The sequence below is a fragment of the Copadichromis virginalis genome, linkage group LG10, assembly GCF_057382275.1.
Source record: "Copadichromis virginalis isolate Kocher_CV1m ecotype Utaka linkage group LG10, C_Virginalis_male_GT1.1, whole genome shotgun sequence".
Classification (NCBI taxonomy): Eukaryota; Metazoa; Chordata; class Actinopteri; order Cichliformes; family Cichlidae; genus Copadichromis; species Copadichromis virginalis.
Window position 1 is genome coordinate 33,501,701 of NC_140627.1, and position 19,704 is coordinate 33,521,404.

Here is a 19,704-nt window from a genome sequence, read left to right on the forward strand (position 1 = left end):
ACAAATACAAACAGGAAAACTCCACAGATGTCTTTCAATTATTCTTTAATAAATACAAACAGAGTGTCAAAGGGCAGAACTCATTAATTAAGCGGACCCAAACACAGCCGCTCGAGGCTGGTAACGGGTTTAACAGAAAAACAAGCAGTTTATTGAGGCCAGGAAAAAACATTCAAAAAAAGGGCAAAAGAGGAGACAGATGAAAATAAACTAAGATCAAAACACAAAGAACGTGGAAAAAACTTCAGACCAGGAACACGGGGAGACAATCAGACGACCTGACAATGAACACCTGGGAACACACCTGAGACGAATATACCTAACCACACAGGAAGCAAAACTAAACACAATGCACACAGGACGTGACACTTTCAAAGTAAAACAGGAAACACTGAGATCCAGACTAATTCACACAACTTGACATAGGAGCTGGGCTTGGGAGACAATGGGAGTAGTTTTCCAGGAGAGGGGAATGTGGAAACAGTTAACGGAGATGATACAGAGAGAGAGGGAGAGGGGCACATGACGGGCTTGGGAGAACACACATGAAAGCACAACACAGACGGAGGAGCCACAGAATGAAGCACAAGCATGGGAACATGTAAACAGGATAGAGACACAACTACACGACACAGGGACAAGAACACACGGGCCGGGAGTATAATCAACTTAGCAGGAAAAAACATGACTATAAACTAAATGATAGACAAGAAAAAGATTACAAAGAAACCAGAACAAAACATCATAAACTCAGAATGGAGTTCGAATGACCCAGAACCATGACACAAACAAAAAAAGAAAAAAAAAATATTATTTTGGTAGAAATATGACTGCAAACTGTTACACTGTATCATCGCCTTTATCTAAAAATGTGAATGGTTTAAAAACAGAAGACAGGTGGTTTACATTTACCATCAATGACATGAATGCACTTAACACATAATTCTCAAACAGCTGAGCAAAAACAACATGAGGAAGTGCTTCGGTCTCACATGGTGAAAATCAGATGACCGCTGAAGGTGGAAAGATGATTTTGATTGTCGTAGATTTTCGCGTTAGTAGCGAGATGCAAAAGCACCTGATCTCCAACCTGCAGCAGCAGAGAGGCTCCATTAGAGGTGGTTACATAATGGGACGGCTGGACTTCATATGCTGTGAATATACGCTCTCCATTTTTAAACAACAGAGCATATACAGCATGTGAAGCATCTCCATGTGCACCTATGTGCCACTCAAAGTGGTAGTCCCACAGGTAAAATACCTGTGGGACATTTGTTTTTGTTAAAGGGAAAATCAGCTGTTAGAACATCTGGAACATCAGCCTGACATCAACATAGCTGAAAAGTGACATTCAGTGTTATTACCTGTGTGTTTGTTGTAGGCATTTCCAATGTTTGTGACAACATGTTTGAAGACCAGAGTACTCTGAGTGTTAAAGGGTCCAGTATATCCTTCACCTTGATCCAGCAGAGAGGCTGAGAAAGCCACGTGTGTGACTAAGAGAGAGAGAAATGTCATTAATATTCACAACTTGCAGTAAAATAACAATTTACAGTTTTTATTGTCATAGAATCAAAAAAGAAAAACATTAGCTGTTTTCTGTGTTTATGGGAAATGATTGTTGTGCTGACCAAATATCTGAAAAGACCTTTGCATTCATTTGAGCTGTAACCAAATGTGTCACACGTACATGACCACCCACCACTTGTCTCATTGTGAGCCATTAAGAGGCATTAAAGGAAGATCTTCATGTCGACACGAAGCCAGTTTGTGGTTTATTTAGCAGATATGAAGGCACTTAAAACATGAAACAATCTGCTAAATAAATCAATTGAAGACTTCACAGTCAGTGTGTCTTGTAAATGTTTACATTAACAGTCAGAGTCATGGTGATTTCAGTACCTTTCAGCTCCTGCTTTAACTCGACAACCTCAGACTTGTGAGTCTCCAGCTCTTCCAGCTTTGCTGCATGATCTGAATAAAATGAGTAAAGGAAAAAGTTTATCATTTTCTCTAGACACAACATTACAGTTTTTTACAGTCGCTAACAAGCGCCTACCCATACTTCAGATACTTTTTCTAAACTCTTAACACAGACCCACACCTACAAAACACAATTGGCCAAATGGATAATATCCTTCCCAAAAATACACTTTGTTAAATATATACTAACTCCTCATTTCAAAATTAGAACACATCTTTCTCTGCACACACTAACTGTACAAAAACACTATAAATTTGACTCAAAATGAAATTAGTCTGTCAAAGAATAACACTTGTTTTCACTTCACAAGGTACATGCAGTCAATCAAAGTACACCAGGTTTCAAAATACTGGCTATTATTGACATTACAAAAACTGCATAGACTTTTATGTTTCAGTTTCACAGGTATTTGCATGCGAAACATGCAATCCACCATTTTGACACCAGAAATGTCTTGGTTGGTAACTGTATGTCCACATGTACAGTAATGTTCACATTCAAAAGCATTCCAGTAAAAAGCAAACAAGTTTCTGTTTCTTTACTGTTTACCACAGGAGGTACAGTAGAAACACGGTATGATAGGACAGAGAAAGTTTTACAGTATTGCTTACAGTGAACAAAATATCCATGAAACACACAAGAGCATTCTGAACAAAAAAACAACAGCAAAAAGCCAAGATAAAAAGGGGGGGAGGGGGGCTAAAAAAAGGCAAAAAATTTGCATCTAATCTCTGCGATCTTCAGGGTTAGGCCACATGTTTTCATCAACATCACATCTGATGTCAGCCAAGTCGATGCACCTGGGATAAAACCGCCTGGTATGTCGGATCCACCCTTGGCAATCGTCAACTGTGATGTCCCTGGAGCCAGCATCCATGGCTTCAAGGAGGGACATCTGGTCATGTGGCTGATGGTCATAAACCTTCCACCGCCATGCAGAAAAGAACTCCTCTATGGGGTTGAGGAAAGGTGAATAGGGTGGAAGGAAGAGACTTACCAGTCTTGGGTGGACTTCAAACCATGTTGTTATTGCTTGCGAGTGATGGAAAGCCACATTGTCCCAGGTAATTACAAAGGTCCTCATGTTTTCACCCTCCTGACCCTGCTCTGGAACCAGGCGCTGGTGGAGATCATTGAGAAAGGCAAGCAAGCGCTCTGTATTATAGGGTCCAACCTGACATCTGTGAAGGAGTAATCCTGCATTTGCAATTGCTGCACACATGGTAATGTTTGCCCCTCTCTGTCCTGGCACATCAACTGTGGCCCTTTTTCCAATTACATTTCGTCCACGTCGACGCCTTTTGGCCAGATTGAATCCTGCCTCATCGATGTATATGAATTCATGAGGGGCCTGGTTGGCCTCCAATTCCATAACTCTCTGAAACAAAGTTTATGTAAGTCATGTTATTACTGTATACCATACTGTACTGTAACCTAGTATTGTGTAGGTTACCTACTTGCAAAGTGCAAAGCTTATAGAACTGGACATTGGATTGAATATACACTATACCTGGACATATTGTCGTCGTAGCTCCTTGACCCTCTCACTGTTCCTCTCAAAGGGAACAGTGTAGAGCTGCTTCATCCGCACTCTATGTTTGGACAATGTCCGCGAAATGGTTGTGAGGCTGATTCTATCGATATTGTCGAATATCTCATGGTCCGCCACAATTCTGGTTTGTATTTCACGCAGTTTTATTGCATTATTTGCAGTAACCATTTCCACAATGGCAAGCTCCTGATCATTACTGAGGAGCTTTCCTCTTCCCCCAGAGGGTGGAAGACGTTGCATTCTTTAGAAAGACAGACAATTCAACATATGCATTACTGTATGACCATATTGACATGTCAAGTGAGAATAGGAACAATCCATGTAAAATGCAATACTTACCTGTTGGTTTGTTGAAAGGTGCGTATAATGGAGGCAACCGTTGACCGCCTCAAATTGGGCTGCACTCTTTCACCAGCCTCTCTTAGTGAAAGACCATGGTTGATTACATGGTCAATGATAGTGGCACGAATTTCATCACTGACTACTGTTCTTGCAGCCCTTGGAATGCCACCACCACGCATTCTTACACCTCTACCTTGCCCTCTCCTTGGGCCTGCTCTTCTCCCTGGGCCCCTTGCTCTTACTCTTCCTCGACCAGACATTACAGTGTTTGTCTTTTTTTTGTTTCCAAAAACATCACTCCTCAAGGTCTTGCCTTATAAACCCCACTGAGTCTAAGCCAGAATGGAAGAAGCTGTGGTTGGCCCAATTTACCCAACATAAATAAGCTGTGTCTCAATTATTCAGTTGTTTGTTTGTTTACAGCTGAGATATATTTTTGATATTGATATTGTTTTTGTACTGATATCATTGCAGAAGCAGAGGTTTTTATACTGTATCTACGGTTTGGAATATTGTTTTTGCTATTGTGGGATGTTGTGTGTTAACATTCGTAGATACTACAAGAACAGTCCATAGTTTTGTTGGGAGGTATAACTTGTCTGTTAAGAAAATGTAAGCATTGTGGAAATGTGTTCACTGACTGCATATTGGGTGAACACGACATGAAATGTGTGAATGGTATGGCCACAACAGACCAATGCTGTGCTAATTGTGTTTAGAGTTTTGCAAATGTGACAACTGTTTGGACAAACGCTTGTTAGCGACTGTAAAAAACTGTAATATTTGTGTAATATTAACCAGCTGAGAGTCGTTGGTGTTGCTTGGAGCTGGTGTGTTTGCCTGTGTGGGATGATTACCTTGCAGCTGCTGCTTCTCAGTCTTTTGACTCTCTGCTTCTTTCAGTTTTGCAACAAGTTCTGAAAAACAAATTATAAACAACTTTACATTTAAGTTTAGTGGCCCGTGATGTAGTGATTCACCTTAGAAACACAAAGATTCTGTGTCCCAGGAGGAGATGCAAATATTTTGGATGTTGTGTCAGGAAGACCATCCGTGGAGCTACATGCTGTGATACTGGTACTTCTGTAATTCCCAAAGGTAATATTTTACCTTTGTTATGTTCTTTTAAGGTTCTGATCTCCACTTTCTGTTCGGTCAGTGAGGCGGTCATCTCTCTCAGCACAGCATGGATGTCCTGTGGACAGGGTGGCTGGAGTGGAGTCTCAGGCTGATCTGCTGAAATAGAGCAGACCAGAAGCAACGGCAGGAAAAACATGATGATCTCCATTCTGTCGCTGGATAACTGCTGTGCAACTGTACTGTCTCCAAAGTGAAGCTTTTTATAACATAAATGAGGAGGTTACTGCACCACCTCTCAAACACACACCCACACTGCCCCCAACACATCATGTGTAAAAGCTGCTTGTGTCAGTACAGCACAGGTATGTAAGTAACTGTGAGTCTCATTCTGTTCATGCTACACTGAGCGGTGGTCTCCTCCACGTCCCCTCAGCCTCCACCTCACACACTGCAGAGCCACATGACCACACCTCCTACAGGCGGTGAATTATTATTATTATTATTATTTTTTCTGTCCCATTTGGTTCTTTAGCCGTCAGAATTGTTGTCTGAAGACCAACAAGGAGACCCAATGGATTTACTTTGCCAAATGGATCATCGTGGCATTGCCGTATCGGTCCATTTGATCGACCTTCGTTTTTATTATTTATTTTATTTTATTTTCAGATGTTACAGATGGGACAGACATGAGTGAGGGATAGGAAAGGGAGAGAGAAAGAGGAAGGAAAAGAAAAACAGAAGGGGAGAGGGACAGTGAGAAAGGAAAAAAAAATCTCCTGGATCACCTGTTGAGAGAAGAAGAATAGAAAACAAGCAAAAAAAACCAAAGCAACATACTAAACACAACACCATCGCATTAATCTAGCTAAGTGTAAACAGCAGTAAATACTAAATATTCAATGTTGTTGTGCAGCACGCAGGACAGACAGCGCACAATGTGCTTTGAAGTAGCAGCCAAGAAAGGTGTAATTTAAGTCTACGAGCAGTGAACACCCGTGTGCACACCTGTGTGGATCAGCGCGCTTGTATTCAAATGGTTTCCACATGTAATGGTCTGCAAGAGGATGTAGCGAGCCATAGCCCCGCCCCCAGGGTATGAAGCAGGCATGGAGGAGATCCAGGCCCCAGACATCCAGAGGCTCCCAGAGCACGAGAGCCCAAGGAGGACCACCGGAGGGGCATCCGTGCCACCCTCATGGGAAGGGCTGAGTATCCCCAGACGAGGCGTCACCCAGTAGCCACCGAGCAGAAGCTAGAGGGGGCTGCACCGGCGTGCTCGCCGGCTCTGCCAGCAGCCAGCTGTGCCAGAGTGAACCGAGCCGCAGGCCCAGAGGCCGGAGGCCCGAGGGCCCCCCGCACCCCGGAAGAGGCCTGACCGAGCAACAGGCGCCAAGTAGCCACCGGGAGTGAGCTGGTACATACCTGAGCGCCCAGCCCCGGACACCAAGAACCACCAATGCACCGACCCCTGAGGGCATCAGTCACCGGCAGGGAGTGTGGTGAGGGGAGATAGGCCTCCACACTTTGGAGGGCCTGGGAGTTCCCAGAGAACGTGGCGGTGAATTATTAAAGAAGCAGACTTTGACTGGGAATTCTGGGGGGCAGAGGTCCCCCCCCCCCTTCAAAATGGTCAGATACAGATACTGAACTGAAAACAACAGCTTGTGAGAAGTCCTCCAGAAAACGTGGAGAACTGTTTCTCAAAATGATTTTCTAACATTTAAAGATAGTCTGGCTTGGAAGCAAATTATAGAGAAATAAGAGGCTAAACTGGTAGAAAGTCATTTCATGGAAATCATTTATATTCTTCTTGTTTACATTAAACTTCCAAAGACAGCACATGCACTGACCCATTTTACTGCCGACTGACAATCATTCACAGTAACTTGTTTTCCTTGTAGCCTTTTAAATGGTACTCATAAACATTACAATAGCCAGTGATTTATAAGGCATAGTAATGTCCTCAGTTATCTTAGGAAAGGTGGCTACGTCATCTTTGTACTGTGTAATATAAAAGTCAGTCAGGTTTGCAGATGACACAGATACGGTTGAGTTTTCACTGACAGAATGGAGATCATGGTGTTTTTCTCGCTGTTGCTTCTGGTCTGCTCTGTTTCCACAAATCAGACAGAGGCAGATAATGAAATTGTTGACCAGCAGATTTCAAACCAACAACCCTGTCAACAGGACATCCATGCTGTGCTCAGAGAGATGGCAGTCTCACTGGCTGAACAGAAGATTGAGATCAGGACATTAAAACAAGATAATCAAGGTACAGTAGTGTGTGTTTCCTATGACCAACGTTTGTGTCACAGTGTCATTTCATAAATATTCACAATGACAAAAATGACATAATGATGGATTGGATTTATATAGCGCTTTTCAAGGCAATCTTCAAACAAAGATCTAAATAAAGTTGTTTTTTAGAGCATGTAACAAAACTAGAGAGGCAGATGACTGAGTTGGAGAGGCAGAAGGCTGAGATTGAACATCTGAAGCAGCAATCAAAAGGTAATGTAATCAATTAAGTTATGATTGTTTCAGTGAACTTATGAATGCCCACATCATAAATATTTTCCAGTTGTTAAAGAGGAACAACCCCTAAATATCTCAGTGTAATCCTTTGACCCGAATGTAACTATCTTAGTCTGCTGTTTGCTGCTTTTAAACACAATCGTATAGTTGGTGATCAAATCCATAGTTTTATTATCTGAAATGCTTTTTTGCCCCACTGTACAACCTCAGCAACTCTCAAATAATAAAGCTAAAACAAATAAGCTGATAGACCTTAAAACAGGAAAAAATAAAAGCCTAAAAGAAGCAGAACATGAATCCAGGTCACTAACGTGGGGGGTGTAACTGGAAGAATATTTAGCATTTATGATATTATAAAGGAGGTCACCACACATTGGATTATTGTACGTCTTATCACTTTGTGGAGCTTATAGGTTTCTTTTAAAGTACAACATCATATTTAGTATCCAACACTTAATCTAATTAAATTTAGCTGGTGAATAGGCACCAACCATGACATGACTACATCACTGCATAACAAAAACATTTATGTCAGCAAATTGTTTTTGATTCTCAGAAAAAAAAACAATAGTCCCATTGCACTGTGTTAACAAAGAAAACATTAAACTATGAAAAAGAAATCCTCAATTGAAGGAAAAATGTTTAAATCAAAAACAAAAGTTTAAAACAATCCACCTTCCTTCTCTCTCAGTCAAACAAGTGGCTTTCTCAGCATCTCTGTTGGAGGGTGGCTATGGATATACTGGACCCTTTAATGTACAGATTACTTTAGTCTTCAGACGTGTCATCACAAACATTGGAAACGCCTACAACCCACAAACAGGTAATAATAATGTGTATCTTGTTCCTGAAGTGTTGATGTCAATCTGATCTGTTGTAGATGCTCTAACAGTTCATTTTCTATTGAACAGGTATCTTCATTGCTCCAGTGAGAGGAGCCTACCACTTTGAGTGGCACCTACATGGACATGCATACAAATCTCATCCTATAGCTGGTGTGTTGTTCAGGAATGGAGAACACATTTTTCTTGCATTTGAACTGCAGGCATCTGGTACTGTGAGCACTTCTTGTGGTACCTCACTGCTTCTAGAACCTGGAGATCAGGTGTCTTTGCGTCTCTGGGCTCATGCCAGGATTTTTGATGGTGTTAATCATGACACCAACTTCAGTGGTCACTTGCTTTTCACCGTGTGAGATGTGTAAGAACTCCAGAACAACTTTCTGTTTCAGCTTTCCTGTATGGGTGAAGCTTTAAGTAGCAATGCTTAAATACGTCTTAGAATAACTTCTAAGAAGGAGTCATCAGCTATTTGATCTATTTTGTGTTTAGTTTAGATTTCTACCACTCCTCTGCTGACACAGATAATGTTTAACTTCCTTTTATGTCCTTTTATGTATCCTGCTTTCGTGTGTTGGTCAATTTCTTTAACCTGAACTTACCTAGCCTAGCAGATGGTGAAGTTATTTCAGTTATATTGGTAGTACACAGATTATTAACCATTATTAACCATAGTTGAGTTTAGACCCTTTTAGAAATCAACCACCCCAAATTTCATCACAGCACCCCTAAAAATAACAATAGTAATAGTAGTGAGTGTATTTTTGTATTATTTTCTGGAATTATCTTCAAATGTATTATTTTCCCAACTTTTTTATTAATGACAAAATGGAATGCTGGAACATTACTGTGACTTATAAAGAGTCTGCTAATTAGTATTTGTTCTCTAAATAGCATCAAAAATATTAACTAATGTAGCTGAAATCACTAGAGATTATTGGCTAATTTGAACCTTCTAATCCACTAGTTTGCTGGGATATTGTGAGTTGCCAGTTAAGAAACTGATATACTTTATCATTTTAGTTTGTTAAAAAATTCTGTTCCTATTCTGGTCAAATTGGGCTTCAGTGTTTGTTTACAATACAGCTCCAGATCCAGGTGATAGGAAGTCAAACTGATGTTACCTGTCAGTGTCCAGCAGTAGCCAGTATTCAGTTTAAATATTGTTGCTAACTGGATCAGTTTATGTCTTCTATACACTGTAACATTTCTCTTTTTTGGGGTGACGGCACAAAGACTGAGAGAGAATAAGGGAGAGAGCAGGATGAAGACAGAGAATAGGAAGAAGAAGGGAGCAGAAAATAAAGTAGTTTTACGTGTATTTTATGCTTTGTGTATTTTCTAGTAGCACATTTAAAGATATGCCAGTGGACATTGTAAACAGAGCATATTGACATGAATGGCAGCATTTTACAGGATTCACTCTAAACATGCCTCCAACAGGATGGATGTCACCATATTGATGTGATTGACTACAAATCTATTCTCCACTCGTGAAATTGGGGTACATGATGCTCTTTGCTGAGTCGGCATAATAAAGGAAGTGTTTGTATGAATTCAGGAACTTTAATATAAAAACAACTATTACTTCATATACAGGTCAGTGGCGTGGCAACATGATTTTACAGTGTCTGTACTGAATAATACTACTTTAGTGGACTGCCTCTGTGTGATTAAGAGGAATAATGCTGGGCATGTTTCTCATCTTTTCTGCTTTGCAACAAATAGTTCTTTAACTTCTTTAATGACTGAACAGTCACAATCTGCAGAAGCAGACTGTGTGGAGTGAGGAGGTGGACCCAAGTGCAGACACACGAAAACAAAACTTCATTTTAACAGAATGTGAGCCGTTTATTAAGGCTGGTTTAAACAGTATCAAAAGGGCAAGTGTGAAACTAAGCAATAACCTAAACTGGGAGAACTAAAGCAAAACATAAAAAACATGAACACGAACAGGGAGATGGAAACCTGTCATGAGAAACCTGAAACACGACGACTTGGCATAAATACATAGAAATTGGGGTACAGGATGGTACAGGAAGAGTCTCAGACCAAGATATTGAACTATATCTGCAAAGATATTGTGAAATCCTACAACCACCTGTTAAACCAGTCGATAAGTTTGGCCTTTGGTATGGAGTGAGGAAATTTAAGGTGCAGATGAGGAGAGATGAAGCTGGCAACATGGTTGTCATACCTAGGTCAATTTCACTAGGACCCTACCATGGACGAATTATATATCCCAGACAAGTAAATAGGTGTTTCATTTGTCAAGCGCAAGACCATCAAGTGAGAGATTGCCCCACCTTTAAGTGTTGGAAGTGCGGAGGATTGGGTCCAGAAGCAAAAGAATGTCAAAATGAAAGCAAATGCTCCTTCTTTCTTCTTCTTCTTTGATCCCTACCCGGCGTTGGGTCTGGATCGACTCCTAAGCCCATACGCTGCTGTGGGTGCCAATGGTTGTCAAATTTCCTTCACAACTCGTTGCCATGCATAGCGATCGTTGGCGATTGTCCTGGCCTCGTCGAGATTTATTCTGCGATCCCTGTCATCTTTGACCTGTTTTACCCATGTTTTCTTCGGTGTCATTCGGTGGATTCTCCACTGGGTGGGTCGTTTACGCCAGAGGAGTTGATGTGGTAGTCTGCTCACATCCATTCTACACACATGGCCAAACCATCGCAATCGGCATTTATGAATTTTCCCCTCGATTGGCGGTTGGTTGTCGGATCTCCATCGGATGCCCTCTTTTCGAAGGCAGTCTCGAAGTGATACTATCTGCCGAAGGCAGCACATCTGGAAAACTGAGTTTGTTGAGGTCCGCTTTGAGCACCGTCCACGTTTCGGATCCGTAGAGTAGTATCGGCAGGATCAGGATTAAAGTATTATACAAAAAATCATGTGTTCAGATCAAAGTTAATGGAAGGTTGACTGAACAAATAAATGTAGAGAGTGGAGTTAATTTCGGTCAGCGTCTCCCTGTAAGAGGTGTTATAAGGTGGAGTTGTTTTGTGACGACTAAGAAATGCCCTATGGATATGTGTGAGGATGGTGAAACCTTGGATCACCTGCTAATACACTGTTATAGAACGGTGGAAATACGACAGAATGTGGAAAAATTAGGTTTTGATATAAAAAAAAAAACCAGCATAAAAGCAGTAAGATATGGTATATTTAGAGAAAGATGAGTGAAAATAAAAGAAGATAGTCTTGGTTGGTGATGTGCATTATAAATGTACAGATATGGAAAAGAAGGGCTAAAGAGGTTATAAGACAAAGATAAGTGGCTCTGTAGTATGTAAACACATTATAGTGGACCTGAGGAGGAAAACTAGAAATATGATATTATGTAACGGTTTGCCGTGGGAGACTTTATCATTGTGAAAAGTGCAGCTCTATATGTTTTAGCAATAAATCCGTTACTCAAGATAATCAATTGTGATAGCCGTTTTACTGGATACGTCCTAAACGACTTATGCAAGGTGACAGCCCTTGCTTATGCGGATGATGTCTCAGTAATTATTAAAGACCAAAAGGAGCTATTAATACTCAAGGAGTTGTTAACAAAATATGAACAAGCCTCCGGTGCCAAGTTAAACCAGGAAAAGACTGAAGGAGTGTGGTTTGGACAAAACTTGTCATGATCCTGGGTCCTTTTGACCCAGCGTTTTGTGTTTTCTCTTCTTGTGATTTTGGTTCTGTTCTTCCTCTGTTTAGTGTTTACTCTGTTCTGCCCGTGTGTTCCTGTATCTAGTCCGCGTTTCTTAGTTTGTGTCCTTTCATGTGTAAGTTCCTGTTTTATTGTGAAGGTCTGCGTCTTATGTGAGTGTTTTCAGTTGCCTCCCTAGTCTCGTCACGTTAATCACTCCCAGCTGTGTCCCCCACCTGTATGTAATCCCCCTGTGTTCTCTGAGTGTATTTAAGTTGTGTCTTCTGTCATAGTAGTTGCTGGTTCGTCTGTGTTGTTTTCCCTCGGTCTCCCTGCAGCTCTCCATGTGTATTTCCCCGGACCTCCCTGCATCTTCATTTCTGGTTTGTTTTGTTAGTTTTACCCAGTTTAGGTTCCAGTTTCATGTTCCCAGTGCCTTTGTTGTTTGTATTTCCTTCATTAATAAATACTCACCTGCACCAGAGCTGCCGCGTCCTGGTCCTAAATAATTCCACACGGCTTGCAAACCGTGACAAAACTCAAAAGAACCTGTAATTGATTTAAACGCTAATAAAGAGATGAAGAATATAGGTATTTGGATTGTATTGTATTGTATTGTATCTTTATTTGTTTCAGACATATAAAACAAAAAACAATATATACACACTACATATATTTTCATTTACAGATACGAATATATATGTAGATATACACACACACACGTATGTGTTCAGATAAACAAAAAATATATAATGAAATAAAACAAAATCGTCTGACATAATGTAACAATGTTTGGTCTGAAAAGGAGTAGGAAGAAGTATGAACATACTTATTAATTCCTACCCCTGCTCAACATCTTATTGATCCCACATAATTCACTTAATTCCCATCATCACATACTCCACACGATACACGAGGAGAACCTATATAAACTTGGCTACCGTGATTGATATAATTTGGATATAATTTGATATTTTTATACATACAATGGGTGATCATCTTTATCGGTATCATATTCTTCCAAAATCAGTTTTCGAAGTATTTTCATGAACTTACTAATTCCTGAGCATTGCTGTAGATCTATAGTAAAACTATTCCACAGTTTTACCCCATAAATAGTGACACAAAAGGTTTTAACCTTTGACCGTGCTTTAAGAATCCTTAGATTCAATTTCCCCCTCAATTCATAGTCTCCTTCTCTGTCATAGAACATCCTCTGTATATTTCCTGGTAACATATTGTATCTGGCCTTGTACATAATTTTTGCAGTTTTATATTTTATAAGATCCATAAACTTCAGTATTTTTAATTTCAAAAACATGATGTTAGTATGGTCTCTAAATCCTGCTTTATTAATCATCCTGATTGCTTTTTTTTTAATTTTACATATTGGTTGAAGTGCAGTTTTATATGTGTTTCCCCAAATTTCCACACAGTATTCCAAATATGGCAATATAAGTGAACAATAAAGTACCCGGAGTGATTTGGAAGGCAAAAAATATTTAACTTTACTTAGTACGGAGATGCTTCTTGACAGTTTGGCTTGTATATGCTTTATGTGAGGTTTCCAGCAGATTTTGTTATCTATTATCACACCCAGAAATTTTGTATCCGAAACTTGCTCTATTTCAACATTGTTTACTAATAATTTTGCTCCTGCATCTTTTTTACAATTTCCGAATAACATAAATGTAGTTTTTTCCAAATTTAATGATAGCTTATTTCTATCAAACCATGTTTTCAGTTTAATCATTTAATCATCAATTTCCAAAAGCTGCTGTAAGTTCTCTCCAGCACAAAAAATATTTGTATCATCTGCAAATAGAATAAACTGTAGTATATCTGATGTTCTGCATATATCATTGATATAGAGGATAAACAGCTTTGGTCCCAATACTGACCCCTGCGGAACTCCACAAACAATGTCCATACACTCTGATTGATATTCCCCAATTTTCACAAATTGCTGCCTGTCTCTCAAATAACTCTTTACCCATTCTAACACCACTCCTCTAATGCCGTAGTACTCCAGTTTATCAAGTAATATGTCATGATTAATTGTGTCAAAAGCTTTTTTTAGGTCAATGAATACACTAACTATACATTGTCTTTTATCTATATTGTTGGTGATATTTTCGATCAGTTCCATTAATGCCAATGATGTTGATCTATTTGATCTGAAACCATACTGACTATCCATTATTATTTTGTGTTTATCTATAAATTTGTCAAGTCTATTACTAAAGACTTTTTCCAGTATTTTTGAAAATTGAGAAAGTAGAGAGACAGGCCTATAATTTGTGAATTGGTGTCTGTCACCATTTTTAAACAGTGGTGTTACTTTAGCTGTTTTCATTTGTTTTGGGAATGTACCAGTTTGTAAGGACAAATTGCAAATGTGTGTTAAGGGTTTGGAAATGCCCTCTATCACTCTCTTAACGATTTCCATATCAATGTCGTCAGAGTCTGTAGAGTTTTTTGTTTGTGATTTCCCAACAATATCAATGATTTCCATTTCTTCCACCACCGTTAAGAACATTGAATGAGGATTGCGGTCAATGAGTCTAGTTTCTTTCTCTACAGAATCTGTTATATCAGGAATTGTTTCAGCCAAGTCTGGCCCAACACTTACAAAGAATGTATTGAACTCATTTACCACATCTCTCATATTAGTAATATTTCTATCATTATTTGCGAAATACGAAGGATAGTCTGCCTGCCCCGAGCCCTTTTTGATGATGGTATTTAATGTTTTCCAGATCCCTTTAATATTATTTTTATTCATAATCAGTAATTTTTCATAGTATTCCTTTTTACATGACCTTAAAATACTCGTTAATTTATTTTTATATTTCTTGTATTTATTTTCAGCTTCTGTGCTTCTGTTCATTATAAATTCTCTGTATAAGGTATTTTTCTTCTTACATGCATTTTGCAATCCTTTTGTAATCCATGGGCACTCTGCATATTTTTGTTTTTTACTATATTTCTTTACTGGGCAATGACTATTATATAACAGTTTAAATTTTCCTAAAAAAATCTCATAAGCTTTATCAATATTTTTTTCCTTATACAGCATCTCCCATTCTTGCTTGAGTAAATCACTTTTGAATGCGTTTATTGACTCTTCTGTTCTCACTCGTTTGTATTTTATTGTGTTTTGCTGTTTAACCTTCCTGTAATTGCTGTTATACACTATAAAAACAGGTAGATGATCACTGATGTCATTAATTAGGAGACCACTTATGGTTCTATTTTCTATTTCATTAGTAAATATATTGTCTATCCGGTTGTTCAGTCTGACGTCACTAGCCGTGTCTGGGTCTAAACTCCGCTGCAGGTCCATATATCAAACGATCACTATGGGATTACTGAGAGTTGAAAAACTGTCTAAAGTCTTTCATCTTTAATAAAATGATCAGCGTTCTGCTCTACCAGGTGTAACAATTGAGTTTAACATCCAGGCATCCATGAAAACGGAATTTATGACATTTAACGGAGTTAGAAGTTAGCAGGGAGTTAGCTCGCTAGCTTCTATCTAAATACAATATAGCATGTCCTGACTGCGGGGTTTTGGAAACAAATTAAAACGTACAGCTCTGCTATCACTTCCAGCATAAATGAAGACAGAAAACTAAACAGCAGTGACGTTTGTAGGGTTACTGAAGTTGGGCTAGCTGGTATATAATGATGTGCTACGTGACCGCTAGCGACACAGCTATGTTAGCATAATATAAACAAGCTAACTTTTTTTCCACTCGATAAAAGTTAATGTGAGTGTTCTCGGTGGTCAGGAACAAATGTAATTGCATGGCAGGATGCTGTAAAAGGACCAAACTTCAGCCAGGAGAACAACTGAGATAATCCATCCACAATACGAGGTTAGTCATTCATATACTGCTGCATGGGCTGGGCTGTAGTTACATCGTAAGGTTTTAAAAACTGAGCTTAAATAAATGATTAGCAGTAATAAAAGCCGAGGGAGGTCAACAGTGGTCGCTGACTGTTTTAGGAGCTTTTTGAGATCAAATAGAAGAAAATACATAACATTAAACATGTTAACAACACAAAAGCCATATTAAACGCAGACTACTTTAGACCCGGAAGTAGGATTCGTCGCGTCATCACTGAACAACCGGATTAGGGTTGCCGACTGTGGTGTAATCCTGCTGGGCTTAGTGATCACTGGAAAAAGTCCCAAGCTATACATTGTATTAATAAATTCCTCTGTCGCTCTCTGCTTGTTTGGATTTAGTAGATCTATGTTAAAATCCCCACAAATGAACATGACTTTTTGATTTGTCCTAATGATGTTTTATCTACCCACTCCTTAAAAATTTCAATATTAGAACCTGGTGTTCTATATATACAGCTTACAATGACATTTTTCTCTTTTCCCATACTAATTTCTATTGTTACACACTCTAATATATTATCTACCGCCATCGTCATTTTTTCTACCATCTTGTATTTTAAATTTTTATCCACAAACAAGGCCACACCACCGCCATTCTTATTCTTTCTATTTGTAAGATTTAATTCATATCCATCTATTACAAAGTCCTCTCCTTTCTGTTTATTAATCCATGTTTCAGATACTGCAATCACACTGAATGGATGTGTAAATTTGCTTAAATATTCCCTTATTTTGTGAAAATTTGCATATAAACTTCTACTATTAAAGTGGATTATAGATATTTTGCCGTCGACCTTGACAGTTTTGTTGAATTGTTCTTCAGTATGATAGTAGCAGGTATTTTTGATGTTAAAAAAGTTCAGTTCTGGATCAATGTCCTGCTCTGTGAAGTGTGTTTTGTATTCCGTGTTTACTGGTGAATTTATCTCCTGATTAGCAATCCTTTGTGGTAGCAATGTATAATTCCCAGATAATGAATTAATTGATTGTTTCATCCTTGAATACGTTACGCTTTAGCTTCCGTTGTTGTCTTCTATTACCTGCTTTGATGACTGTAGATTGTTTGTCCCGCTCCTTGCCTTTGTAGTCAAGTGACCTGTTAATATTTTTCCAGATCCTGGATGCATTTGATGACCAGCACCTTGGCTTCCTCCGGTGTACCGTTGAGCTTTATAAATATTTTACAGTTTGCAGTCCAGGTGTTCTGAATTTTACCCAGTTTCTTTAGGTATCGTGCTTTCTTCGCTATGTCAGCATTGGATTTGGTTAGATGGTCATTCATGTAGACGTTCGATCCTTTTAGTTTCCTCCCCTGCTTCAGCAGTGCATTCTTGTGTTTCCTGTTTACAAATCTTATGATGATAGCTGGTTTATCACTAGCATTTCTCCTGGGCAAGGGGTGGCATGCCTCGATGTTATTACAGTCCAGGTCGATCCCTTTCGACTGCAAGAAACCAGCTACTTGTTGCTCCGCAGAGCTCCCATCCAGATCTCCTTGCTCCTCTTTACTGCCAGCAGTCACAGCCCGAGCATATGACCGGGGTTTTATGTACAGCCCTGTGATGATCACGTCGTTCATTCTGGTATATTGCTCCAGGTCCGCGACCCTGCTCTCCAGATAGACGATCCGTTTCTCCTTCTCTGCATTCTGGTTACGTAGCGACCTTATTTCCTCGACTAAGTCTAGGATATATTTCTGTTGTAGCTTGATAGCCGATGTTTCCTCAGTTAGAAAGTCCAATGACTTTTTGATGTCCTCAATTTCATCGGCGTTCGGTGTTCTCTTAGGCCCCATTGAGCTTGTTGTCTTGCTCGCTCCGTTCACCGTCTTGTCACTGTTGATTTACTTGTTGGTGCCTTGCTAGAGGATCCTGGGCCCAGTGGCTGCTGGAGGATCCTGGGCCTGGTGGAGCAGTAGGATCCTGGGCCTAGTGGCTGCTGGAAGAGCCTGGGCCTGGTGGCTGCTGGAGGATCCTGGATTACTAAAAATGATCCATGTCTTTTGAATTGGAAAAAGAAAGAGAGTGAAATAGAGAATAAAATAGCTGAATGGGACAACAAAAATACAAACTATAAAGTGCGTGTGAATATTGTAAAAACATATGTAGTCTCAAAGTTACTTTTCCTAGCTACTGTCTTTCCCCCTCCTCAGAAAACTGTTATTAAATTAAGTAAATTGTGTACTAAATTGATTTGGTGGACAAACCGCGAAGTAACACAAAGGATATTAATGTACAAAGGCAAAGAAAATGGAGGATTAGGAGCACCAGATCTCATTTTGGGGTATCATTTTGATGATTCCCTTTTTGAAAAATATATATAGCGCATTAGAGCGAAGCACCCACTGGATCCAAGGGGAAAACATGAAAGGGAGAGCCCGAACGGGAGTGTCATACTTTAAACTTGTGTTCGGGGATTTTGTAGATCAGTGTGTGGTTTAAATCTTTTACAATTAAACTCAAAACAAATATATAATAAAATCAATCTGGAAGAAAAAATGAAGGTATGATACGATATACGTTTGCTGAAAAAGATGAAAATCAGAAAATAGTTAAAAACACATATGACAAAGTAATATCCGAGAGCATGAGAGATACAGTGTGGCTTATCTCTGTCGGATGTCTCCCACTAAGAGCTGTGGTTCTGTGGAGTTGCTTTGTTACTACAAAGAAATGCTGCATGGAGAATTGTGATGAAGACGAAACTCTTGATCATCTGTTGCTATCATGTTACAGGACGGTTGAAATAAGACAGAAGATGGATAAACTCAGATTTGATATTGAAAATAATATAAAAGCAATAAGATATGGTTTGTTTAAAAAAAAGATGAGTGGAAATAAAAAGAAGATTGTTTTGATTGGTGATGTGCATTATAAATGTATACATATGGAAAACAAGGGCTAAAGGGATATAGAACAAAAAATGATAAGTAGTTCTGTAGTATGTAACAATATTGTAGCGCACCTGAGGAGGAGGAAAACGACTTGCCGTGGGCGTTTTTATCATTGTTAAATGTAAAACAATATAATGTGAATACTTTGTGCATGGTGTTTATGTGATGTGTATTTGTAATTTGCGATTTTGATATTTAAATAAAGTATTTAAAAAAAAAAAAGCAAGGGTGGTAAGGGTGGTGGACTTGGAGTTATGTAATCATGCCCCCGTGTTCACCACTACCTTTTGCATCTAACTTCAACAATTTATGGGTGAGACTTAAATACATCGGAAACGGGGATCCTCCGTCCCGTGATTATGTTGCTGAAGAGTTACTTCTACAAACAACATGGGTGAATGTACAAGACATTTATTCCTTCATTGCTCTGCCTAATAAACAGGACTTTGAGCTGTGCTTTACCCAAGAGGCGCCTTTACGTCGCTTCCTGGAGATATCACTTTCCAACGCATCGCACCCAAAATGGAAAGACTGGCAGTAGTGGTGTGCAGATTGATATTGAAATATCGATTCCTCCGATACCAGTTAATTATGTTCTAGAATCGATTCTCGTATTAAAATATCGATATTTTATAAATTCTGCGTAAATGTATATTTTATCATTAATAGGAACATAATGGAATGAAATTATACCACTGGGATCGTCGAAATTGTAAGGAACTATTTCCTCTTCCGCCTTTCATAGTCATCTGTGAAATACGGCTGTATAAATGTGTCGCAGACCCTTGGCGTGCAGCCATGCACACTCAAAACAATGGCCGACCGCAAGCGAAGCCATGTGTGGACATATTTTACCTCCACAAACAGCCAAGACGCAGTATGTGATGTATGTGGGAAGACAGTGAGGTGTTGTG

The 19,704-nt window shown here is 39.3% G+C and overlaps 3 protein-coding genes across 3 annotated transcripts; 1 reads left to right on the forward strand and 2 right to left on the reverse strand.

Moving 5' to 3' along the window:
- Positions 1 to 988: 988 nt before the first annotated feature.
- Positions 989 to 5,354, reverse strand: LOC146700858 (uncharacterized). Its single transcript, XM_085471319.1, has 6 exons — positions 5,334 to 5,354; positions 4,989 to 5,214; positions 4,736 to 4,795; positions 1,903 to 1,974; positions 1,336 to 1,496; positions 989 to 1,243 (listed from the first exon to the last, which is right to left on the reverse strand). Exons 1-6 carry the CDS (start codon positions 5,352 to 5,354, stop codon positions 989 to 991), a joined length of 795 nt encoding a protein of 264 aa, XP_085327445.1.
- A 1,647-nt stretch (positions 5,355 to 7,001) lies between these two features.
- LOC146700859 (collagen alpha-1(VIII) chain-like) lies at positions 7,002 to 9,653 on the forward strand. The gene is made up of 4 exons (XM_085471431.1): positions 7,002 to 7,230; positions 7,386 to 7,469; positions 8,185 to 8,316; positions 8,405 to 9,653. The coding sequence occupies exons 1-4, from the start codon at positions 7,026 to 7,028 to the stop codon at positions 8,686 to 8,688; spliced, it is 705 nt and encodes a 234-aa protein (XP_085327557.1). The 5' UTR covers positions 7,002 to 7,025; the 3' UTR covers positions 8,689 to 9,653.
- A 6,493-nt stretch (positions 9,654 to 16,146) lies between these two features.
- LOC146700860 (uncharacterized) lies at positions 16,147 to 17,866 on the reverse strand. Its single transcript, XM_085471432.1, has one exon. The coding sequence runs from the start codon at positions 17,690 to 17,692 to the stop codon at positions 16,997 to 16,999; it is 696 nt and encodes a 231-aa protein (XP_085327558.1). The 5' UTR covers positions 17,693 to 17,866; the 3' UTR covers positions 16,147 to 16,996.
- Between the last annotated feature and the right edge of the window lie 1,838 nt (positions 17,867 to 19,704).

Bases quoted from the DNA above. Each gene is read 5' to 3' on its own strand.
- LOC146700860 (XM_085471432.1), bottom strand. From the start codon at position 17,692: ATGGGGCCTAAGAGAACACCGAACGCCGATGAAATTGAGGACATCAAA.
- LOC146700859 (XM_085471431.1), top strand. From the start codon at position 7,026: ATGGAGATCATGGTGTTTTTCTCGCTGTTGCTTCTGGTCTGCTCTGTT. The intron at 7,231-7,385 runs GTACAGTAGTGT...GTTGTTTTTTAG, and splicing joins ATTAAAACAAGATAATCAAG to AGCATGTAACAAAACTAGAG. The intron at 8,317-8,404 runs GTAATAATAATG...TCTATTGAACAG, and splicing joins CGCCTACAACCCACAAACAG to GTATCTTCATTGCTCCAGTG.
- LOC146700858 (XM_085471319.1), bottom strand. From the start codon at position 5,354: ATGAACAGAATGAGACTCACA. The intron at 4,796-4,988 runs GTAAAATATTAC...TTTGTTTTTCAG, and splicing joins CTTAAAAGAACATAACAAAG to AACTTGTTGCAAAACTGAAA. The intron at 1,497-1,902 runs GTACTGAAATCA...TCTCTCTCTTAG, and splicing joins GTTAAAGCAGGAGCTGAAAG to TCACACACGTGGCTTTCTCA.